This window comes from Daucus carota, chromosome 4 (genome assembly GCF_001625215.2).
Source record: "Daucus carota subsp. sativus chromosome 4, DH1 v3.0, whole genome shotgun sequence".
NCBI lineage: Eukaryota > Viridiplantae > Streptophyta > Magnoliopsida > Apiales > Apiaceae > Daucus > Daucus carota.
The window spans coordinates 50,407,540-50,432,724 of record NC_030384.2 but is presented as its reverse complement, the minus strand read 5'-3'; the positions used below and the strand labels follow the sequence as shown (position 1 = coordinate 50,432,724).

Sequence of the window (25,185 nt, the reverse complement as noted above, 5' to 3'; positions counted from 1 at the left end):
AGAGCAAGCCCAATGCAATTCCCTATTTTCAACCCCTAAAATATTATATAATAATGATTACCTAAAATATAGGGGACCAAAAAATTGTTTTGCTCCAATGGTATTCCCTATATTGATCCCCTATATTTCAAATTCACATATGCAACTGAAATAGAGAGAGAAATTGCAGTGGCAAATGACAGAAAAACAAGAGGATATATGAGCTGGTGATGACATGGAGAATATAGGGGTTTGCTTTTTCATCCCTCAAATAAGGGGTTGAACTCTCTCTCACCTAAAATAAATGAGGGATAGGGAGTTGCGTTGGAGTTGTGTTTTTTGTTCTCAATCCTCAAATATTGTCCATGTAGACTAAATATAGGTAAGGAGTGAGTGCATTGGAGTTGCTCTAACTCCTCTACTTAAAATATAAATCTCTATATGTAATAACTATGACCTTCGATAAAAGCAAAACATGGTACTCCCTCCGTCCCTTCCAATTCTTATCATTTAGAATGGAGAGCTCGGCACGCATTTTAACGCTCATACAAAATATAGTTCCAAAACTTATTTTTAAAATTTTCTTTTTCTGAATAAAAATCTAATGTTTAAATTTTTATTCATAAAAAGAAAATTATAAAAATAAGTTATAGAACTATATTTTATATGAGTCTTAAAATGCGTGCCGAACACCCCATTCCAAACGATAAGAATTGGAGGGGACGGAGGGAGTATAGTTCTATTACGGAACGTAAGCAGTAAAAGAAAGTGTCTAGCCAGCAGAATTGTACATACATCATGCTAAAATAGGAATCTGAATCCTACTTCATCATCTACATTTTTGATGCACAAGTAAAATCAACAAACAACTGCTCCCTCCGTCTCCCTCAATTGTTTACATTGGAGGGGGAAGACCAAGACAATGTATGAAAAATGAGTAAAGTTAGATAAAAAGTGGGTAAAATGATGGGACCTATCAATATTTAATAATAGATTTGAGATAGTGGAGAAAAAGAGCGGGTGTAATAGTAGTTTTTATTGTTAAATTTAAATATGAGATAGTATGGGAAGATAGTGAGTGTAATGATGAGAAAAACTTACTATTTATAGTAACGTAAAGAAATGAGAGGGACATCCCAAAATAGTAACCGTAAAGAAATGAGAGGGACAGAGGGAGTACTATTTTTTTAGCAATTTAAAATTAATTTCATATCAATAAGATACTCGCAGCGAGGATATATTACAAATAACTCTGGGAAGACCTGATAATTCAGTAGCTCAACTGAACTAAAATAAATCTAGTTACATCCTAAATCCAACTTCTAATGGATGTCACTCTAATACTTACTCCCATGTTGTTCGTAGGAAACATAAAAGATACAAAACTAGCTCCCTACAGTGACCAATTTGGAGAAATTAGCATCAAATTGCTTCAGATCATTATGCACCAGGCACACGGTTGATTTGTACAAGCATATTGGCATCATGGATTCTTAAACATCATTGAAAATTGAGTCAGGGATCTCTGGAGCTGGAGATAATGTTGACACACATTTGAACTGTTACAAAAAAAATTGATTCAAATCAAATAAGATTCCTACATGCATATGTTCTGTGTATAAAATGCATTACAGATGATGTTTCTCCCCACAAACCTTATGCTTCTTGTACTTGTCTCTAACAGCCGACAGAGAACCCCCTCTTCTTCCCATTTGCAGATTGTGCAGGAGAAGAACGCATTCTTTCAAATCCTTTGATTTATATCCAGAACATTTTTGTAAAGCTATACTCTGAAAGATATGTTTAAGCTTATATTAGTTATGAAATGCATCAAGCTGAAGTTCACTTTCAGCAATTCAGCATCCTATGTTTTAGAGATTTTAGGACACTTACCCAAGGATTCACATTTGGTCTAATGGTAAATCGTGCAAGGAATGTTACAGATGCAGCTATCAAAGAAGGTACAAACTCGAGGCATCCATAGTCCAACAAACTGAGTTCTGCAAGGTAATTTGCCAAGAATTCAAACTTCAATTTAGGAACCTGTCATAAAAACAAAGTAAACATAACTATCAAAATGTACATATTGTATAAACACTATGATAAATCTTGTAAATCTTGTACTTCAATTTAGGAACCTGTCATAAAAACAAAGTAAACATAACTATGATAGATTACAGAGATGGAAAGGGACTCACATCAGGATTTTCTTGTACAGCTCTGATAAATCTTCTGAAAGACCAAAACAAAATCATAAGATAGGTTAGCCATATAATTATGTGGATGCTTATGATATAGCAAAGAATAAGTGTGGATTGCGCAAACAGTTTCCTCACCCCAGAAAGGTTTTAACTGTTGGGCTTCCCATTTCAAACTTGAGAGTTTTGAGGAGATCAGCTTCCATTTTAACTACCTCTTGCTGTGAGTACGTGTTATCAGTAATATCAACAAAATCTGCAACGTTCTTGGGCTTGATTTCTTCATATTTTCTAATCATAAACCAAAAAAGTAATATTAATGAGCAAATGCTAAATAGATAAAAAAAAATTAAAAAAAATAGGCATACTGAAAATCAAAAAAGATGATTGATCATGAGAACTAGAGATGCTTACGAGGCAATAAGAAACGAAGAAACACCGAGAAGTTGCAGCTTTTGTCTATTCAGAACATTTACTGATAAGTATCTATCAACATACGAAATGGCCAAGTACAGAGTTTCTGGAAGAAGTTTGTACTCCAAGGAAACCTCAACCAACCAATCCACCAAAACTCCTCTCATGTTAGAGGTCACATCTTTTTGGACTTGCTCAATATAATTCATCATTGGTCTTCTTTTAGTCTCCATCTGAACAACAATATCAACATAAATCTAAGCTGCATGCATACAAATCTTAAAAACAATCTACATAACTACATACATCACAGAAAACTGTCATGAATTAATGCAGACTAACAAGTACTTGTCTAAATTCCGCAAGTTCGAGTAAATAGTAGCACCAATTTCTCAGATCAGTACTATAAACAAAATTAATAAAATGAATCTAGCACCACATTAATTTACATCAAGATCCCTAACAAGAACTGTCTGGTTTTGCTAATAAAATTATCACTTTATTATCATTAGATATTGAATCAAGCAAACATGGTAAACCTCAAAAACAGTGATTTCCAAGAACAATTACACTTTCATAAGACTCAAATCTTTACAGAAATTAAATGAACCATTTCAAATCAAAATAAGTAAACCCATGAAAACTATTTCAAGAATAAGCCCGCCTTCATTAAAACTAAATCTTTACAACAAAAAATCTCTTCAAATCAAAGTAAGTAAACCCCTAAAAAACTCATTTCTAACAATTACCCAATTTGAGAAAAATGAATTTACACAGCAAACAAATAAGCCCTTTTGAGACAAAGTACCAAACTAAGTAAACCTAAAAACCAATTCCGAGAATAACCCGATTTAGTAAAGATTGAAGTTTTACACAAAATAAACAAAACCCTTCAAATTAAACTAGCAAATCATCATTCACATCCCTAAAAGTCAATTAAATCACAAAATAAAATTCTAACTCACCTCCATTTGCTTAAGATACTCATAAACATCAGAAACATAAGCAGAACACATCTGTGGGTCATCAAATTTCTCACCAAAATCAACCCCCACATCTTCTTTCGCACCCCTCTTCCTTTTCTTCTGTGCTACAAACTTGGGCACCTCAAACTCCCTGCACAACAAGTCCTCATTTCCAGAAACAGCACTCGAATTGTTCAAAATCTCTCCCAGCACAACCCTCCTCTTGTAGGCTGGCTCTGGTGTGGTCATTGATGGAGCAGCTCGCTTAAGAGATGAGCGAGTCAGGGGTACACAGTTTTCTTGGCTAGACATTATGGATTTTAATCTCTCTCAATAACAATGAAATTAAGAGAGAGAGATTGATTTGAGAAGATGATACTATATAAATAATGAATTTTTTAAGAGGGGGAAACCGGAAACAAGATGCCGCGGATTTGTAATGTTTGAAAAAGGAGCGTCAGCTGAATTGTAAATTTGAGATGAAAGTTTTGGTGGGGAGAGTGGGCGGGGTTTTTCACTTTTGGTTTGAGAGGAGTTCATCAATACAGAATCTTTGTTGGTCCTTGTTTCACTTTTCACATGTATATTCATTGTTCAAAGATGTATATAATGATAATTGAAAATATATTTAATTTTTTAATAAAATTTTGGTTTTTAGAAGAAAATTACAAAATAAATAATGTATATGTGTAAAAAATAAAATTTAGCATTAGTTTGAGATGGATTGTGTATTTCTTTAATCGAGATTAGGATGATGTATTATTATTTTTATCAAAGAAAAATAATATAATTTTATTAAAATTATTCAATTATCAAATGTTTGATAAATGAAGTTCTAATGTATTTTCATATATCTCTGGGTTTAATATGTTGGGTTGAGATGATGCTAAATTATTTATTAAAATTTACAACTCTATTATTTCACATGATTCCCAAGCCAAAACCTGAACTAATAAAAAAAAACTATGAATAATACTAGATAACCGAATTAGATATCTAAATATATTTTCTAAATAATATAGTTTCGAATATGTATGGCTTTGAAATATTTTAGTCATGTCTGTCAGTGTGAAATATTTTAATAAAGTCCAATTAAATTATGACAGGCGATTTTACAAAAAAAAAAAAAAAAAAGGCTTGGTGTTTTTGTTAGATATTAAATGTAATGTAATTATTTCAACGTAATTTTTAAATTTTTTCCTAAAGATCTCACCTCGAAATATTATGGCAAGAAACACATAACTTGTAAGAAAAAACTGAAATGTACTTGGTAAAAGTCATTTCAGTGCAAATATAGCCCGAGTACATATCTTACGAATGCTGCTGGTTCAGGGACGCGGAAAGCCACCACTCCAGGCATCAAAACAACGGCCCAAGTTAGAAAGTATGGAAATACATTACATAAAACTGGTGACAGTGCTAGTGAATATTTTGAGTTATACAACTTACAAGCCCAAGTTCAAACACAACAAGAACAAAAGGAAGTACTAAGATAGAAATTTACAGAGGTGGTCCATAAGACCATAGCTGATCATCTGGAATAAAGAGTTCTTGCATGATATTTTATAGAGCTGGAGTCACGGTGTCAACTGAGGCAAGAAAGGGTCCTGTGTTGCTCCTCCGAGGAGTATGTCATCTCCTGTGATTAGAACATACAAATAATACTTATATGAATGAGGTTTATTATCAGAATTATGTTTAGGGAGGGGTTTCGACAATCTTTTTAGCAACAAAATAAGAATCCCTTAAGAGAGGGATTTCAGGAATCTTTCAGTAACAAAAATATGGTTGTTTCTTGAGCATCTATTAGGTGTTATAAATAATGTAGAGGAACGAATACAGGAATTGACATGTACCTGTTTCATAGAACTGATTTGACCACGGTGAAAGCTGGTTGACATCAACAGCTTGTTCATACCCTGTAGAAGCTGAAGCTTGAGCTTGTAAATTGTGGTTGTTTATGATCATGTCTTCTCCCGTTCCTCTGTGGCTCTCCATGTGTTCCTCCATTTGCATATTTCTTCCACATGAAAGTGTCAAAGATGGCGACATCAGGTCATCCAATCCCTCGCAGTGATCACCAGGCTGGCCTCTATAGTGTACAATGAACTTGATGTTAGTTATTAGATAATGCCCAAGGACAATATTCCAACAACAAGATATTTGGTCACTAAATCTAAATTTTTTTATATAATGTTGCAATGGACATGTCCTTACTCATAACCTAAACACGTTTTATATGCACATGCAAGTTGGAGAAAAAGAGCACCATTTGATTATTTTTAGGACGGGTTTTATCTCGGAAGAAGGAGAAGAGTACCATTTCATTATCTTTAGGACGAATTTTACCTTGGGAGGAGAAGAGTACTACTGCAATCAAGAAAATTGAGGGCATCTTCTTGTTGTACTCCCGGGTCTTTCTGTGGAAATGGTTCCAAGTAATTGCATCCATCTTTTGCGACCAAACCATCAAGATCTGTATTCTCTGGATACATGTTTACCTACGAAATTACAATAGGATTATTCATGCATTTTTAGTGACCAATGGGCAACGAGATCCAAATCTACTTCTGCTAATGCTCTATAATTAATAAACAATAAACAGGTGCTCATGATATATAATCTATTGTTTTAGGAAAGAAAAATGTTTGCTATATGTAATTTACCTAGACGTAGACCTAGACACTTCTATGTGGAAATAAGGCTGGATGCAGAAGGAGATCGGACATATATGAAATACACTTTTTTTTTTTTAGCTACATACATTTTGAGTTATTATGAAACTTCAAAAATATATATATCAAAATTTGATATATATAAACAAATGAAAATCCCATTAATTAAAATACATAGTTAATGTATTGTTTTTGTTGCTTTTAATATTATTGTATTTAAGACTAAATAAAATAATTTATAATTACAATGGAAATACTCTATAATTTTGATGCGGTCCAATTATCAATGTGGCCTGACGTATAAATAGATACAATAGGCACCTTCCTTAGTTTGGGAGGTTTGGGGATCTGCTTAAATATTCTTTTGTCGTGTTCGGTCTTCTGCGACGTGGCTCTGTGCTTGGAGGCGCCACCTTCGAGCATGCTGCATAAGAAAACAAGAGTTTCTGCATGAAAAGAGAATGTAACACTAATATACAAGCTAAATCTATATCTATATATGATATAATAGACTTTTTAAATTTTAAATTTGATGATATATTATATTAAATTTGTACAACGTATTTGTAAAAAGGTTGAGCCATTGTAAACTTACACAATTTGACTTTGAAAGGAGACATACATTTTTAAATATAATATACAAAGGGACATATTTGATATTTTAAGACAAAAAATTAAGTCACATGAATATTTGTCTTTCTTATTGACTCCCAAATTTAAAGTTTGCTATAATTAATGCTAAGAATATATAATTAGAAACATTTGGTATATATAGGATATATATGCACCTTAATCTTTTGTCTGTGGCCTCTAACTGAGATTTACACTCCACGAGTTCTTGTTGCAAATCCTGTTTATAATGTATTTAAGTAGTTAGACAAAAATTTAAACACAAATTATTTAACTTTTTGTTATTTAAATTACCTCAAACTGGGAATTCATGCTCACCCTGATCAAGAGATAAAATTCATTAAATGAATGACAACCACAGGAATTGAGAATTACAAATTTTTTTTTTTTTTTGTCAGCAATTGAGAATTACAAATTAAACCCTATAGAATCATGGAATAATAATTTCACACACCTGGATTGATGATTTTGATCAGCTCCATCTTCCCTCTTACCAGTAACTTTAGATAAAAACTAAAGAATCATCACACATAAATCATTATTACAATGATTTCTAATTATATTATGTACAGTAATGGTAGCTAGTTGATGATATTTAGTGAAGTACCTCATCTTTTAGTCTTCTTTGGTTGGGTCGTACAACCACCAGAATTTAATTTGGGGAAAAAAAATATAGAGAACGTGAGAAAGATTTTGAGAATACCGGACACAAAATTTAATTTATTAATTAAATTTTCATAATATATTTTTAATTAGTAAGCAAAAATTCTTACCCGCCCTCGTGTTGCGGTAGGTTCACATACCTTGCCATGACATCCTCGATGCTAATTTTAGAGAGAAAATTGTCAAAAAAAAGAAAAAAATATCAGAAAGATCAAAATTTCATTTTAAAGTAAGTTTTGGTCTGAAATATACATATCATGCATATTTTATGATATCTGCTGATAATAATATTTTAACACAAATTATTTTATAAACTACCTACAAAGCTAGCTAGTAATATAAGGGGATCGAATTTAAAACATTTATTATATTAAATTAATTAAAATCTAGTCTGTGGTCCACGATATAGATTCAATAGAATCACAAAAATATTTCATAACATATGTATGAATACAAATTTAATGAAGATTATGCATAAAAATCAATATTTGCTAGACAGAATTGGTTGGACAAAAAGCATAAATGAAGTGTATATTAGAACTACCTTTTGTTTGAGAATTGACTAACTCTACCAGTGGGAGAAAAGATGATGAGAGCAACATCAACATCACAGAGGACAGAAAGCTCATGAGCTTTCTTGACAAGTCCCCTTCTTCTCTTTGAGAAAGTGATTTGCCTGCTTGTTACATTCTCAATCTTCTTGATCTCTCGCTTCACTCTCCCCATATCTCTAATCTCTACAGCCTTTTTCCCCGAGAGATTTTTTATATTTATTTATTTATTTTATTTTATTTTAAGGATTGTACACACCAGAAGAGAGAGAGGCAAATATGAGCAAGGGAGGTGAGGCATGGAGATCAAGAAGATGAGACTGTGACCTTTTGTTTTTATCTGCTTCTGTAAGGGACTTTCACGGGCGCTTGTTAAATTTAATAACATAAATTTCTTATTTCTTTTTGTATTCTTTCTTTGCGCTATGAAATTCTAACCTGCATGCATTGATCAGGTGGAAACTGTTTGTTTCCTGCCTTGAAGTCTTGTACACTGACCAGGCCATATGGTCATAACAGACCATGTACTCACACTACTCGAAAAAATTAAAAAGCAGGTGCATGGTAAAAGACTAAAGGGGTGTTTGGGCGGGCTTAAAAATTTTTGGAGTTTTAAATACAAACACTTATTCGTATTGTTTGTGACTTATAAAAAGTTATTATTCGTAGCTTTTCAAACATTTTAATTACTTATAGGTCTTAATTAAATTCTAATGTATATTCATTTTTTTTACTTTAAGCAAGAAGCACTTATTTTAGGCTCACCCAAACGACTCCTAAAAGTCCAGTAATGTGATCGAGGTAACCGATTATCTTTATAAAATATTATACTTAATTATCCGATTTTAAAATTTTGATTAATATGATAAATATGGAGTACTGTTCTAATTTAATTTAATATGTTCTATAAATATTCCGATCAATCATTTTAATTAGTTACCGATTACATAATTTAATTTCGATTTTTGCGCTATTAAAATAATGACAGATTCGATTTGTTTTGAGATTAATTTATTGATCGCAGAGAATCGAGTTGATGAGCAGAAAATGTAAAACAGGCAGACTTCAACATGCACTAATATGAGTTAAGCAACAAGTTAATCAGTAAATCATCACTCCAAAACCAATTTAAGCTCTAAACAAGTATGAATTGCTAACTAATCATGACATACGGGGACTGGAACCCCGCAAGCATCAATAAGTTTCTTAGCACCAGGAGAATTAAAGTACTTTCCGTAAATCGGATCTTTGATGTACTCGCAATAGCATTCAGATGGTTGCGCTTTGAGGTTAGCGCAACACTGGGGAGTTGGATTTAAGCTTGGATCTTTTATCACCGGAAGGCATACTTGTAGCGGGGCGATGTCGCAGTCTAATCCTGCGTGGACTTGTGCTATTATCATTGCCAGGACAATAGCCACTGATATCATGATCTTGGTTTTCATTGCCATGTTTTAAACTAAATGAGATTAACAATATGTGATGATTGTATTAGTAGCTACACTAGATAGTTTTTTGTTTGTTTTTTCTAAAGAAGCTAGACTAGATAGTTGATCTTAAGTTGTGTGAGATGCAATGGATGAGTTTGGGTGCTATTTATAGGGTAAATATGGGAGGTGTTATTAATTAGTGTAATTAAATTGGTTTAGAGAGTAGGTTGCCGTTGGCATATGATTCCAATATTGTTAGAAGTTGGAGTACTTGAGAATAAAATTAACGGCTTGTCTAACCTGTGCCCTCAGGGCACAGATTAAGGTGCATTTAATACACCTCTACCGTGGTTGACAGCTCATATGATACTAATACAAACTACTTTTAACTATTTCTCACGTTTTCCTCTTTTTTTATTTTTTCTCTTCTTCCTAACCTTTTAACACTTTTATATTTATTTTTTATATTTTTATTTTGTTAACCACTACATTTAATTTTATATACTATTATAAAAAATAATGATGAATAAAAAAAATTATTTTAATATGATAATCTATACTCGATCATTGCATTTTTTATAAACTAGAAAAATAACATGTATGTGCATAAAAAATATAAATTATGATTTCATCCCACAAATAATACCGAGGCTCCTTTGCATAAACACTAATTTTCTAACTAAAATTAAAAATAAAAATAAATGATTAGAATTATATCATTTATATTTTTAGTATTATTAAAATAATAAAAAAATCATGAATTTATTATTAAATATCAGATTGACTGATTTTAGTAAGAAGGCTAATTTTAACTAGAAAATTAGTGTGAATGCAGGGAGGCCTCGTTATTATTTGTGGGATGAACTCATAATTTATATTTTTTTTAAGCACATACATGTTATTTTTCTAGTTTATAAAAAATGCAAGGATCGAGTATAGATTATCATATTAAAATAAATCTTTTTATTCATCATTATTTTTTTATAATAGTATATAAAATTAAATGAATAAAAATATAAAAAGTAAATATGAAAGTGTTAAAAGGTGAGGAAGAAGAGAAAAATTAAAAAAACAGAAAAACGTGAGAAATAGTCAAAAATAGTCTGTAGTACTCCCTCTGTTTTTTTTTATATGACGCTTTGACTTTTGGCACACACTTTTAAGTGCTTTGACCGGGTAGTTAAAAATATTATTTTTTAAATTTTTTTTTTCTGAATAATAGTATATAATCAAAATTTTTATTCAGAAAAAGAAAATTCAAAAAATAATATTTTTAACTACCCGGTCAAAGCACTTAAAAGTGTGTGCCAAAAGTCAAAGCGTCATATAAAAAAAACAGAGGGAGTATCATATTAGCTGTCAACCACTGTAGGAGTGTATTAAATGCACCTTGCCCGACAACCCGTAAAATTAATGCATCGTCGGTTTCAGTTTATTACCGCATTTAAGAGTCCTTCCGGGTGAATTTATAACCTATGACATTTAGTGTGACTTACCAATGAATTATTAAAAATTTAATACTCCCTCCGTCGCTATTTATGTGTCCACTTAAAAACTTGTCCCTATTTATCTGTCCATTTATATAACCAAAGCAAAATTTTTCATTTAATAACCTGAAGAGTCTTTGACTTTGTTCTTCAAGCTATAAATATCATGACTATTATTCACTGATTCATCAAATTTGTATTGGATAATGGAGTAGTCCCACTAGTATTTTCCTACAATTAAGGCATTAAATAAGAGTATTGATGAAGTTTCTTATCAAACTTAAATTTTCTTAATATGCGTGAAAATGTTAAAAGTGGACAGATAAATAGGGACGGAGGGAGTAATAATAATAATAAAAAAAAAAATAGTTTACGGATAATTTATGATTCACGGTAAATTTTTATCAAAAAAAAAGTTATAAAAAGTAAATCACTAAAAAAATATCTTAAATTAACTTTTGGCTTTAACTTGACTTATATGATAAGCTCACAACTTAAAATGTTTATTTGGGTAATTTTGAGACTTATGAGTTATTAAAAATATGATAATAAAATAACGGTTTGGCTAGTGTGTGCCCATGGGCACATGCTAAGCACTAACATTAATAAAAATGGAGGGTTTTGATTGGTGTGGTTGTTGTAACTGCAGGGGGGTCCACCATTATTAATGAAGGTAAGCCAATAGAAACCCTCCAATTTCATAAATTTTGGTGCTTAGTGTGTGCCCATGGGCACACCATAGAAAAACCGATAAAATAAAAAGTGATTTATGAGAAAATTTATCAAAAAAATCCAAAAAAAATAAACCATCAAGAACAGTAAGTCAGTAACTTAAACAAACTTTTGATTCTAAGTGACTTATTTCTGATTTTAAACCAATTTCTGATTTATTATAATATTGTTTTGTTTAAAATCAAAAATGTCTAAAATCCTGGAGTTAAAGCCAGACAACATGCTCTAAGTGACTTGTTCTCGACCGTTTGGATAAATATTCCACCACTGCTGTTCCAATGATATTTCAGATAAGAAGAAAAATAATTATCCAAAAGCAACTTCTTCTTTTTTCAACAACTTAAGAGACAGAGTATCACGAACACTATCATAATACATGTGAATATAATTAAAGAAATAATATTATTAATGAGATTTATCTACACTATACTATAATAATTCAACATGAGTATAATCTGTAGTCGGGGTTTTAGTTATATTTTTTAGTTTGGTATTCTCTTTTTTTGGTACTACAAGTCTACAAATTTGAAGTCTATTAGTCTTTTAGTTATATTTTTTGGTTTGGTAGCGTCCTCCTGGTACTACAAGTCTACAAATGTGGAATCTATTAGTCTTACATTATTAAACAGACATTGATTGAATTCTTAAACAGGGAAATTAACTATGGGTAGTTCCACCCTATTACGTGAATTTGGGTCAGTAGTTGAGGAATGCTGTGCTCAACTGAGCCAATGTCTCCTCTTCTAAACTGCCAGCATAGAAGGGGAATTCCATATTCTCAAAGGTAGGATACATTGTTTTTCTCACAAGTCTTCCATTTCCATCGAAGGCAAAGATTTGAAAACAAGACTGGAAGTAACTAGGAGACTTGTCATACCAATAATGGGAGGAGCTTAAATTAAGTTTCAAGTCGCTTGCAAGCATTACAAACCAATCCATATCTGCATGTTGCCTCTTAAGTGATAGCAAACATTCTGAATTATCAAGGTCAAGCTGTTCAACAGTGCCAGATTTACTGTCAATGATGATGCGGATCACTTCAAACTCATCATTAGAACCCCATGTTTGGGCATACCTTCCTTTAAGCATCGGTGCGAATCTGGTGAATGCAGAATCGTCTCCATAAATATAATTTTCAATATCAGACCATTCAAGAACAAGCATGATTCTCTTCCCAAAAAGTTCTTTAAAAGAAACTTGCTGAAATCAAACAAGTAGTCAGTAGAGAAAAGTTAAATAAACAATGCTATTGGCAGAAAAGCTTGGAGCTTTTAAGTAGTAGTATAATCGGCAATTTGGAATTGGGTTAAATATCAATCAGGTGACTCATTGCAGCCCGATGACTCAAGTTGGTTACTGATTGAAAAAGTGACTCAAATGAGTTACTAATTTAAAAATTTGTATCAAAAATATCACTCTATCGTTAGTCGAAATTCTGAAAGTATTATATATTGAATCTCGTACATTTTTTATGAATAGTATTGCATCCAAATGAAAGGTACGAGTTCTACTATTTTAGCAAATATTTTTAGATTTTTAAAATTTGATCAACTATTTATTTTTATTTAAATCAAATAAAACAATCAAAAAATTAAAAATAAATAATTGATAAAATTTTAAAAATCTAACAATATTAACTAAAATAGTAGAACTCGGTACCTTTCATTTGGATGCAAGACCATTCATAAAAATGTGTGAAACTCAATATATAAATTTTTCAGAATTTCGAATAACGATAGAGTGATATTTTTGATACAAATTTTTAAATGAGTAACTCATTTGAGTCACTTTTTCAATCAGTGACCAACTTGAGTCATCGGACTGCAATGAGTCACATGATTGATATCTAACCCATTTGGAATTGATGTACAACTTCTATCACGGGCTTTGAGAAGATATTTGTTTAAATCAAATAAAGATATCTTACAAAGCTTAAACATGCCAAAAAAATATCTAATGAATATGCATGGCTTTTAATGCGTGAGTGAGTATCTAACTTTCTGTAATTGATCTAAAAGATCTAAAGAACTCACCCTGTACCCATCAATGCTTCTCAAGACAGTGTTTGGATGACATAACATATCCAGCTTCAGTCCCTTCACTTTGTTAGTCTCCAACTCAACAAGTTTCTCACGGGAGAATGGATACGCTGAAATATTACAGTGCAACAGCAAACTAGCACCAAATGGTTCCACAAATTCCGCGTTAGGCCCGACAATCACAAGTTGATGAGAAACGGTTTGACCATTATATGATAACTTGAAAATCCGCTTTAATCTCTTACAACTCTCATCTCTAAATGGCAGTGCCAACCAAGGCATACTCTTAAATATTTCCAGACAAGATTTTTCCCAATCATCTACATGAAAGTTTCTAATGAAAATAACCACAACTTCAAATCCTTTCTTCAGCTTTGCCAACACATCACACACACACTGAAGTTCGCTTGTTAAATAATGGTCAGGCATATCAACATAGTAAAAATAAAGGGCAACAACCTTGTGTTTCATAGTGTCAATTGGTACCTGTCAGCACAAGTGCGTTAGTTAAAATATATTAGAACTCTATCGGTAACTTAGTTCTGTTAGAATGCAACATACATTCCGAGATAATGCAATATATATATACATAAATCTAGGTATGTGTGTGTCTTATTTCGTGAGCATATATGGTTCTTGGCTCCAAAAAAACTTGTAATTGAGTTTTCTTGGTTCCGAATGACTATCTTTTAACTTGTTATCCTCACCCACTCCAGAAAATTGGGTTGATGATCCATTTTTTCCGCAAAGCTTCAGATATATAATGATGCCACTGCTATCAAGCAATCCAAGTTTATATTTAGCAGACAGTATTGCAAGCAGAAGATTTTCCGAGAGTTCTCTAAAATCATTGTTACAAGATGAGTAGGAACTATTTACAACAGTGCCATTAAAATCTGTAAACATGATGAAAAGTTTACCAGGTTACTCATTTGTCTATTGTTCTGCTTTGGACAGCAATTTATGTTTTATTCAAAGTAAGCAAGCTACCAAAAGTTACATCATACCTTATCTCCTTGGTTTGAAATGACATAACTACGTTGGGGGGAGGCCAACAGAGTGTCTAAGGAGGGATTTTTAGCAGCTGCGTCATCTTCGGCCAGCAGAAAATTTATTCGCTCATCGCTAAAAGGAAAGCCTAAGGCTCCAAAATCCTGTAAAATATGCCAGACACGACAAGTTTGCAAAACCATCCCTGTTGAGTCAATGACGAACATGACAGGTGGAGCACATTCTTCACGCTTGAAAAGGCACTTTTCAATACGTTTCCTAGATCCTGCATCTGAAAAGGGAACGGCGGTCCATGGCATGGAAGAAAACAAATCTTCGAATTCCTCTTGAGGGTCTGTTGTAGAAGAAACTGGTATTTGTCCTTCACAATGATCATCCATGACAACCAAAACCACCTCAAAATTATTGAGTGGCAGTAGATCATTGTAGACGTCTTTCAACTCCGAAGAGAACACGTCCTTGTTGTTGTATGGGATAGAGTGACCAGATAGTGGCACAAAATACAAAATAACAACTTTGCCTTTCAACTCCTCAGCTTTAACCTAAAATATAAGTCAAATAAATGAGAGAGTGGGTTGTTTCAGAATTTGGCATTGCTAATGCCAGTTTGCTAGTTTTTATACAGAATATAAATGCAAGTTATAAGGTAAATCTTTGTAATAAAAATAGATATATACTAGCCATGGACATACTTAAATCACATACTACGTAACTGAGCTAAAATGAGTAGCCACTAGCCGGGGATATACAAATGTAAAAATAACAGAAATAGAAAATAAAACAAAATAAAAAGCAATAAACACAAATTAAGAGTATAAATGAACACATTACATGTTGGTTGTTATTTTTGACAAGGTAATTCCTAGTAGGGGTGAAGAGAAGGTCATTCAAATTGATGATGTCTCCTTTCTCCAAAGCCTTGCCATTATCCGTAAACCCTGGTCTTGCCGCAGTTTGAGTATGGTGGCGTGTACTTTGAATATATCCTGTAACGGTAACCCAAAGTTTAATGTTTTAACAAAGCTTATAACTTGTTATGTTTCCCAAATTTAAACAAGACTATTTACACACACAGATGAACAGATACAATGAAGATGAGAGGGGGTAACAAGATTGAAAATTGAAAGAAGCTAGCTAATCCCATTATAGAGAGAGGGGTGGGGAACAAAATTGAAAATTGAAAGAAGCTAGCTAATCCAATTACCTCCAAATTGAGACAAATACGAAAAAGGGAACAAAGGAGAGCTTCTTTGGAAAGCTTTCGCTCTAGCTTTAGAATAAGCATAAAAATAGCTGCTGCTGTTTATTCTCCTTGTTGATATACTCCCAGCAGCAGCCGCCAAGTTGTACGTATTTGTAGATCTGCTGAAAAGCCCTTCTCCTCCGACGGCGACAAGTATGAATCTTCCCAAACCCCTCATTGCAGTCAATTATTAAACCACTAATACGTAAATATCCCACTATGTTTTTCGCTTCCTAAGTTGTACGTATTTGTAGAAAGGACCGTAGTGAACTTTGGGCCTCTGACAAATTAATTGGGCTAATGAAAACTGGATGATTAAAGGGATGGGTTAGTTAAGATGGTAGATAGAACTCCATAGAGATCAACCTGATTCTCCAATTCTTTTGATTTCAAAACTTACCAAAAATAGTCAATAGATCCCACCACTTCACTATTTTTACTCTTTTTCCACACTACTTTTACTCCATTCTCTCTTCTTAGAGCAAGTCCAACAGTGTCCTAGTTTGAGCCCTAAATATAATATAAAAAATTATGTCCTAGTAGTCTAGGACATATTCTACTAACTTCAACTCCAACAATGTGCCTTATTTTCACTATATGTTTAATATTTTATTATTAAAAGTTCTCTTTCATCATTAAAACATAATATAAAATAGAGAGAGAAAGAGAGTGTTGGTAAGAATTTATTATAAAATATGAGATAAGGCAAGGAGAGAGAGTGCCTCAAAAATAGGGCTTGAATGGGTTGTCCTAGTGATATAGGGCATCACTAGGACATTGTTGGATCAAGTTTTTTCGTCAAATGCCCTATATTATGACTTAGGACACTAAATAGGGCAGCTGTTGGACTTGCTCTTATACATTAAAAATTGATGGATCCCGCCACTTCACCCATTTTTCTTTCTTTTTTCCACTATTTTATACATATTTCTTAACCTCCGTGCCCAAATCAAATATAAAGAATTGGCTGGGACGTAGGTAGAACTACCTCCGTCCCATTTTATATGAATGGGTTTGACTTTCACGGAGATTAAGAAAAAAGTAGTAAATGTAGTTGAAAAGTGGGTAAAGTGGTGGGACCTATCAATATTTAATAATAGATTTGAGATAGTGGAGGAAGATAGTGGGTGTAATAGTGTTTATATTATTATAGAATGGAGATAGTGGAAGAAAATAGTGGGTGTAACAGTAAAAAGTAGTGTTCAAAAATAGTAAGTATGATAGGTTCATTCTTTTTGGGACGTCCCAAAAAGGAAATGAGGTCACATAAAATGGGACGGAGGGAGTATTAAACAAAGAGTCCGCCGATAATAATCTATTCAGCAATACCGCGTAGGGGTGAGCAAAAAACCGAATAAATCCGGAACCAGAACCGAAACGCTAAAAACCGCTATAAACCGAACCGCATAAAACCGAACCGAAACCGAACATTTAGGAACCGAACCCGAAACCGATTATTCGGTTCCGGTTATAGCTAGGAACCGATCCGAAAAAAACCGAACCGATCCGATTTTTTAAATAATTATAATATTTATATAATATTTATAGTTTATATAAAAATTTTAATTTTAAAAATAAAAACTTATTTGTATATTAGTTATTACTTATTTGAATCAGAGTTAGGACTTAGGCAGGGCCTGTGCTTAATTAGGTTGGACAGTCTGTTTAATAGAATCCCTTTCAATTTGTAACTAGCGTAGAAACCCGTGCGAGGCACGGGCCGGTCATTTATAAATTAATTTATTATTATTTTTTGGATTAATAATTTAATTTAAACTTTTTTATTATATATCAATTTTATTTGATTTTTAAATATCACTTTTAAAATAAATTAATAATATCCATGATAACTGATTCAACATGACAAACAAATATTCATATAACTTGAATTGGCATAATAGAATTGGCACATGAAAGAAGTTCGCACAATCATTTTTCACTATGTTATTCAACTAAAACACATTTGAACGTGTCTGTAAATGGTAAAAATTATAAGCTTGATTCGCATGAATCATATAAGCAACCCATGAAATGGTAGGGTAGCTAAAATTGATTAATATTTTCATATGCTACGATCATAAAAAAGATATAAGATCGAACACCGAAAGACATGCACATATGATATTTATATGATACAGTTTTGTAGCAAAAATAAACATAATACTTGGTAGGCCTTCCTCCCTCTCACTTCCTCCGGTAAATCTCTTCATATATATATATATGTATCTTATTCATTAGTATGTTACAATAACTATCCATCAATTATCGGTTAATGATACATTAATTATAAGTCGGTCGATTAATTATTAACTGTTCAATTATTATCTTATCAATGGGTGTTTATTGATATTGTAACAGACTATTTTTAATAATTTATATATAATTATTTGTTTAATAGTTGACTGTTAGAGTATGTTGTCTAAAATCCATTGGCTTGATCGATAACTTGGTCGAGTACCGGTGCTTTGGATGCTAATTCGATATTTAGCCTAACTCGAATAAAGTTCGACATAACTCGAGTAAAAATTGGGGCAACGTGGATTATATATTTAAAAAAAACAGGTTAAAAAAAAGAGAAAAGATCCCAGATAACCTGTAAAGTTTTTTAATGAAATTTATCATATAATACACATCTTTTTTAATAGTTTAATCTCTAAAATTAGTTTATAAATGCATGCAAACTGTTTAAGTAAGTACTTGTCGATTATTTTGAGTATTTATTACTGATAAGATTATCGAGTCAAATTAAAATTCACTTTTTAGAACATTAGTTAGCATTTAATGACTTGTCACTCGAGCGCCAGAGTTTCATTTGAACACCATCACTCTGATGATAATATTTGAATCACACGATATACGTAGTATTTTTTTTTTACTCCCACTTTTTCAATACACCATTTAACAAATCTATGATTTGTTGTAAAATTTCGTTATTACAAATTAAGATAAAATTTCAATTTAATAAATATGGTTGTACCGAGTCAAGTTTTATGGAGTACAAAAAATATTGAAGTATTGGAGTACAAGATTCATAAAATATAATCTAGTCATCTGAATCTTATTTTTTTTGTTCTACAATACTTGTAAACATCCCGCAACCTGCATATTATGTTCTACAACATAAAAATTGTCATCAAAAGATAGATTAGTTACTTTTATAAATTGTAGGACATTATGTTCTGCAATATAACTTATAAGCAGAACAACAATCTTAATGCTTGTTAAAGTTGAAATATATTAATGATTGATTGACATTTATGTTTAATACTACATATAAATGATAAATTATATATAAATTTGGATAATCAGAGTTATTATTTATGATTAAACTAAAAAATTATGATTTGTACTCCAATACTCCAATGTTTTTATGTACTCCATAGAACTTACGATTACATATATGAAAACATATAAATACGTACATACATATTATACGTACATAAATACATACATACATACATATATGTAACTAAAAATAAGATTCGTAAACAAAATCACTTTGCAAAAAGTATAAGAGCTAATTAATTACTATATTAGAACTAACATTAAGTTAAATCATAAATAATTTAAGATAATCGCACATGTAAAAAATTTATAATTTTTTTTAATAAAATGGGAATTAAGATATTTTAATTTATCAATTATGATTGTAGAGAGTTTACATGAGAGTTTAATCATATATCTAAACTCCAACTCACATAAATTTATTTTGTGTAAAGTAAATAGCTACATTAATATTTATTATTTCAATTCGTTTATAATGAGTGATCATAAATAAAGGACAACTGTAATTAAAATGAATATTTATTATGTAAATGAGTTAATTACTGACACTTAATGTTTTAATACAATAAATGACCCACCACTTGGTAATCTTGTAATTACATGTAACACAAGGGTATAATGGAGATTTCACCATCATTTTATTGGCTCATTTTGCCCTTGGTTGCCATTTAATATATAGAAGTAGATTTGTCATCAACTATAAAATAAACCCCATTGAACATTATGCATCATTTGTGGCTTTTACTTTTTATTGGTGCTAGACTGGTAGCTCCATATACTTAACTGGATTGTTCAGTCAGTGTTTTAAAAGAAGTTTCAGTGTGGTTTTTCATTAAATTACAGTGCAGTTGTAAGGTTTTTTTTTTTTACAACCAAACACTAATCTTTCGGTTTGAAATGCACAAAACTCTCGTACTTAGATTCCAGTTTCTCATAAACCACCCGTAATTGATATCACCTTCCACCTGTAATTGATATCACCTTCCGCAACTATTTTAAAATATAAAAATAATATTATTCGACTGTTTATTTTCATAAATAAAAATATAAATAATAAATTTGAACTCAAAAAAGAATTACAAATATATCTTTTCAATACACGTGTTAAAAATTTAGTGTACACCATGCATGAAGTTCGATCTCTAGTGTATATTTACGGCTTCTGATTACTAGGTTTCATGTTTCTGCAACTCTATCTCTATGTACACATTACATGCGTGCATCAGTTCATGCATGTGTTTCTGGTTCAAGCCAGCTGAAGGTTGCTCTTGTGTTTTAACACTGTGGATCTTCGATCTGTTCGTATCCCTCTAGCTTTATATCCAAATCGAAGGCCTCGTCTGCAATCAAAGATGGCCAATATCGGATCATCATTTACGATCTTACTCTCAACCGCCACCCCTTGTTAATCATCTGTCAACGCACCCAATTTATCAGATTCCAGTTTTGAGGTTAGAAATTCAAATTCCACGTCCATATATATTTATCTTTTTTCTTCTTTTCAAATGATACTGCTCGTCGATATGCTCCGTTCTGACTCGGTCGAGTATGCTTAGTCCGCGCTTATCGCGCTCCTCAATCTCGCCGTCAAAGATGAAATGTATGCGTCTTTCGTTCATTTATTTTCCAGTTGAATGATTTTTTTTTGTTTGATTAAATTATGATTAATTGCCGTTGATTATAGTGATTTGTTTTATTTTAATTAAATTTTTTGTTTGATTTGTGCCTTGCTGAGTAATCGGTTGATAATCTGAATTTATGGTTTTGCGGTCGTGTGCGAGAGAGATATCGTAGCACTGGTGGCGGTGGCTGAGGGTTGCGGCGACGGCAGTTCCGGGGATCCGCCTTCAAAAAGGAAATCGCTAATTGTGCCTTAATTGAAGGCGTTATTTGTGCCTCATAATTGAAGGCGATATTTGGGCCTCATAATTGAGGGCGTAAAACGTGCCTCATAATTGAGGATGTTAATTGTGCCTTATTTAAAGGGTTTTAATGTGTCTTAATCAAAGACGTTAATATTTAATTAATTGTGCCTTAATTAAGAGTTTAATTGTCTTAATTATGAGTTATCATGATTGTGTAAATATTTTGATCAGCACATTCATATACACATGATTTTATTAATTATTAATTATTGCATGTATTTTTTATTTTTATAATTTATGTAATCTAATATTTATCGTTTTATATTTTCTTGTTTCCTTTGTTTTATTTTCAGGATTCTTGGAAAAAGACCGGTTTTTCTTTTCGGACATTAAAGTTTTATTGTCTAAATTTCTCCGGTCATCTTGCATGTCCGACGGTTAAATAATAAGCTTTCTTGAATGAAAGAATTATCACGGTGAATTGCCGATTTTGTGAGATTTATTCTCATTTTCAAAAAAAAAAAATTCATTCATGCAACCACCTTAGTCCTTGTGTTTGATTAATTGTGCTATCGTTTATGTTGCCTGTCAATTGATGTTACAAAACACTACTCACTGTTATATTGATTCATGAGTTCGATGTCATGTACTAATGTTATGACTTGCTTTCTTATTGTAATCAGTAATCACTTCACTTCTCCGTAGTTCTTTACTTTGCAGAACTCTTTCGCCGTAATATTTTGCATATAGTTAACTTCAGGGTTTGAATGAATCTCAATATCGCCGTGGTATACACTTATTGTTTGATTGCATAGTGATTAATGGTCGCAGCTCACTCAGATTAGGTTTCCGGTTGGAAACTCAACAGTAATTTTCTCTATGAAGAATTATTCCAAATATAATTATTTTGGTACATTATCAATGTATAGCCATGATTTGATGAAACCGTATGTAAATTGATCGCCATCATCTTAGCTTGGTTCTTCTCACAAGAGATTTGTTATGTCAGGTAATTTGGATATTCATTTGAATGACAGCTCTGCTATGTTTATTTCCACTAATTACCTCTGTTATGAAGGCATGAAGTGCGGCAACCAGATCAGTAATATCCGCTGTTCTTATATGATTAGCTGGTTTGATGTTTTGCGCTGGAACAAAATGAAGACTAGCTAGCGAGTACTTGATCTAGTTCATCTTCCACACTCTTGTATATAATTCTATTCTATAGTGGATGATTTTTCCAGTTCTTTCTGAGTCTCTGTATCGGGGAATTGGCCTGTTGGCTGCTGGCCAGAGTAGCACATTAGCTAAAATAAGAGATTTGTTTTTAATCTGAGAAAATGGCTATGATCTTAAATAATCATGATTTTTGCTACTGTACTCTGGTTGCACCTGCTGTTCTGAATTTATCTAATGTTTCGCTGGATATTCAGAATGAATGGATTAATGCGGGATGCAAATTTCTTTCGGCCTCATCTTACTTATTGTACTTGCAGGTGCTGAGCATTTCACGGGAGTTTTTAAAATTGAACCTGTTTTTTAGTTGAGTCCAAAGTCTGAATACAGAATACTCGGTAGGTGTTTGGTAAAGACTTATTATAAGTTAGTAGTAGCACTTATTCGTGCAGTTTGTGTAATTAGTCAAGAATCACTTATAAAAAGTTAGGAATGCTAACTTTTGTTTCAGTTTGTGTAATTAGTCAAGAATCACTTATAAAAAGTTAGGAATGCTAACTTTTGTTTCAGAGTTTCTCCTTATTTCCCAAACACTTTAATCACTTATAAATCTTATCTTGTTTTTAACTTCTACTCCACTTATTTATTTTAAGCAAAAAACACTTATTTTAAATTTACTCAAACGCCCCTTCAGTTTTTTCACTTAACCCACAGGCCACAAGAGACCTCGTTATGGTCTGCTAGAGCCTCGACTGCTACTCGTGATTAATGTAGATCTTCTAATAGTTTTTTTTTTTTGAAGTAGGATTAGAATTTAAGGTATGAACCATTAGACTAGGAGATCTTTGATAAAGTTCCATCATTTTCGAGATTCAAGTTTCGGTTTGAATTTGGTTTGTGTTGATAACCGGAGATGTATGCCAAGTGAAATTAGTGCGCAACTTCGTTGCATACACCTCTCCAATTCTCTTGACGGCGACTTTGAAGTACTACTCTCGTGGAGTCTAGTCAATCGGGTCAACGACCGGTTTATAGTATGTTAAAAAAATTTTTGTTCACTCGGTTTGGTCGTTCCATTTACTATTTTTGTTAACATGAATGACTATGTTCCTGTTTCGGAATTAGCCAGTTGAGCGAATTGAATCAGATGTTTTGACTAGCGGATTGAATTAGTTATTTCTCGTAAAACTGTTTGGTAAATAGCTGATTGATTAATTTTTTCTGACACAAATGAAAATCTCTCACTCAAAAAGTCCTCAAAATAGCTTTTTCAAAATTAGTTTTTAAAACTGTTTGGTAAATAGCTGATTGATTAGTTTTTTCTGACACATATCAAAACCTCTAACCCAAAAAATTTCTCAAAATAGCTTTTTCAAAATTAGCTTTTTGGATCCAAACATCTGTTTGGATCCGCTACCTACCTACCACATATTAGCGGATTCCGTTGGTCAAACTCTGAACTACCCCAAACTTTTAATCTTGCATAGTTGCATTTAACATGGATGACTAATAGTCCAGTGCTTTCTCTTATTTTTTTATTGACATTTTGACTATTGACACATATTTTATTTTTTATTTGATAGTTTGAATTTTGACACGCATTTTCATATGAATTGATCAAATAGTGATTCCTTTTATGAATAAAATTTTTCGTTATACACAAATATTCGTCATTATTAAAATCTTTTATCTAAAAAGTAGTAGTTAACCGTTTAAATTATATGTTATATATTATATATTATAAATTAAATTAAATAGTAGTATAGTATTATTATAATATATATGATTTAATTATTTTAATATCTAATTAGTAATGGTAGGGCCCAATCTTTTGGGATTGTATGATTACATGCTTGTGATCGACAAAATTCGGAATCTTTCCAAAAAAGATACGGTTACAATTTAGATATTATGTTTAAATAATATGGCTTATACATTTTCATAAAGAAATAATGTCTTTAGATTTAGTGTTAAATTCATGACATTCTATTTGGAGTTTAAAATTTGAAATCTAAAATGAAACACATTTCTTATATACAATTACTGATTATATTATTTATCCATGTACGATCAATATTCCTGTCTCGACAAAAAAAATTTCTCATTAATTTTTTTATTATTTACATTCATAGATTATAAATTAAATTACATATAAATAGTCAAATATAATAAATGGCAGTACAAGAGTAATTTATGAATTACTTTTAAAATAATCTGAGAATAAAATATTTTCTTAAACAACCTTTTTTTTCATATTAACATACGATCTTGTATAACGTTATTTTAAGATGATGATCAATTTTTTATTCCAAAAGATATATTTGTTGTATGTTTTACTTTATAATTATTATTAAAAATTATAATTTGTATTTAATCAATTATATGAAATAATATTTGATTGTTATAAAAATTTAATTTTTTTTATCTCAACGACACCTAACTGACCAACAAAATTATCTATTCTTAAAACATAAAAAAAATAAGTGATTAAAACGTTTAATATCATTTATGTTTCGGTATTTGTTTTCGAAAGAATGTACAAATTTACATAGCTAAACCCTTATGATATTAAATATCTTTTTCATGTAAAATTTATGTTTTCATATTTTTCTAAAAATAAATACTTTTTAATATAAATATATATATTTTTTTCAGAATAAATATTTAAAATCCGAAATAAGTCGGAGTTCAAACTTAATCCAATCTATTGTTTGCTAATTGTAACATTTATTTCGATATTTCTATTAAAATTCAAGATTTGAGGAACTCGAAGAAAATCATGATAGCCCAAGCTGATAGCCCTGAGTTTCAAAAATTGTTATAAAAATCGAAAAAACAGCTT

At 31.5% G+C, this 25,185-nt stretch overlaps 3 protein-coding genes across 3 annotated transcripts; all 3 read right to left on the bottom strand.

The window, feature by feature from the left end:
* Positions 1-1,168: 1,168 nt before the first annotated feature.
* Positions 1,169-4,124, bottom strand: LOC108216818 (G2/mitotic-specific cyclin C13-1). Its single transcript, XM_017389660.2, has 7 exons — positions 3,557-4,124; positions 2,592-2,824; positions 2,316-2,468; positions 2,178-2,211; positions 1,873-2,022; positions 1,635-1,769; positions 1,169-1,538 (listed from the first exon to the last, which is right to left on the bottom strand). The coding sequence occupies exons 1-7, from the start codon at positions 3,866-3,868 to the stop codon at positions 1,473-1,475; spliced, it is 1,083 nt and encodes a 360-aa protein (XP_017245149.1). The 5' UTR covers positions 3,869-4,124; the 3' UTR covers positions 1,169-1,472.
* Positions 4,125-5,901: 1,777 nt separating this feature from the next.
* Positions 5,902-8,250, bottom strand: LOC108218278 (MADS-box protein AGL71). Its single transcript, XM_064092237.1, has 6 exons — positions 8,092-8,250; positions 7,316-7,374; positions 7,156-7,180; positions 7,020-7,081; positions 6,553-6,655; positions 5,902-6,057 (listed from the first exon to the last, which is right to left on the bottom strand). The coding sequence occupies exons 1-6, from the start codon at positions 8,248-8,250 to the stop codon at positions 5,902-5,904; spliced, it is 564 nt and encodes a 187-aa protein (XP_063948307.1).
* A 4,062-nt stretch (positions 8,251-12,312) lies between these two features.
* On the bottom strand, positions 12,313-16,253 carry LOC108219430 (probable nucleoredoxin 1-2). The gene is made up of 5 exons (XM_017392883.2): positions 15,979-16,253; positions 15,606-15,760; positions 14,771-15,316; positions 13,758-14,249; positions 12,313-12,924 (listed from the first exon to the last, which is right to left on the bottom strand). Exons 1-5 carry the CDS (start codon positions 16,193-16,195, stop codon positions 12,421-12,423), a joined length of 1,914 nt encoding a protein of 637 aa, XP_017248372.1. The 5' UTR covers positions 16,196-16,253; the 3' UTR covers positions 12,313-12,420.
* Positions 16,254-25,185: the final 8,932 nt, after the last annotated feature.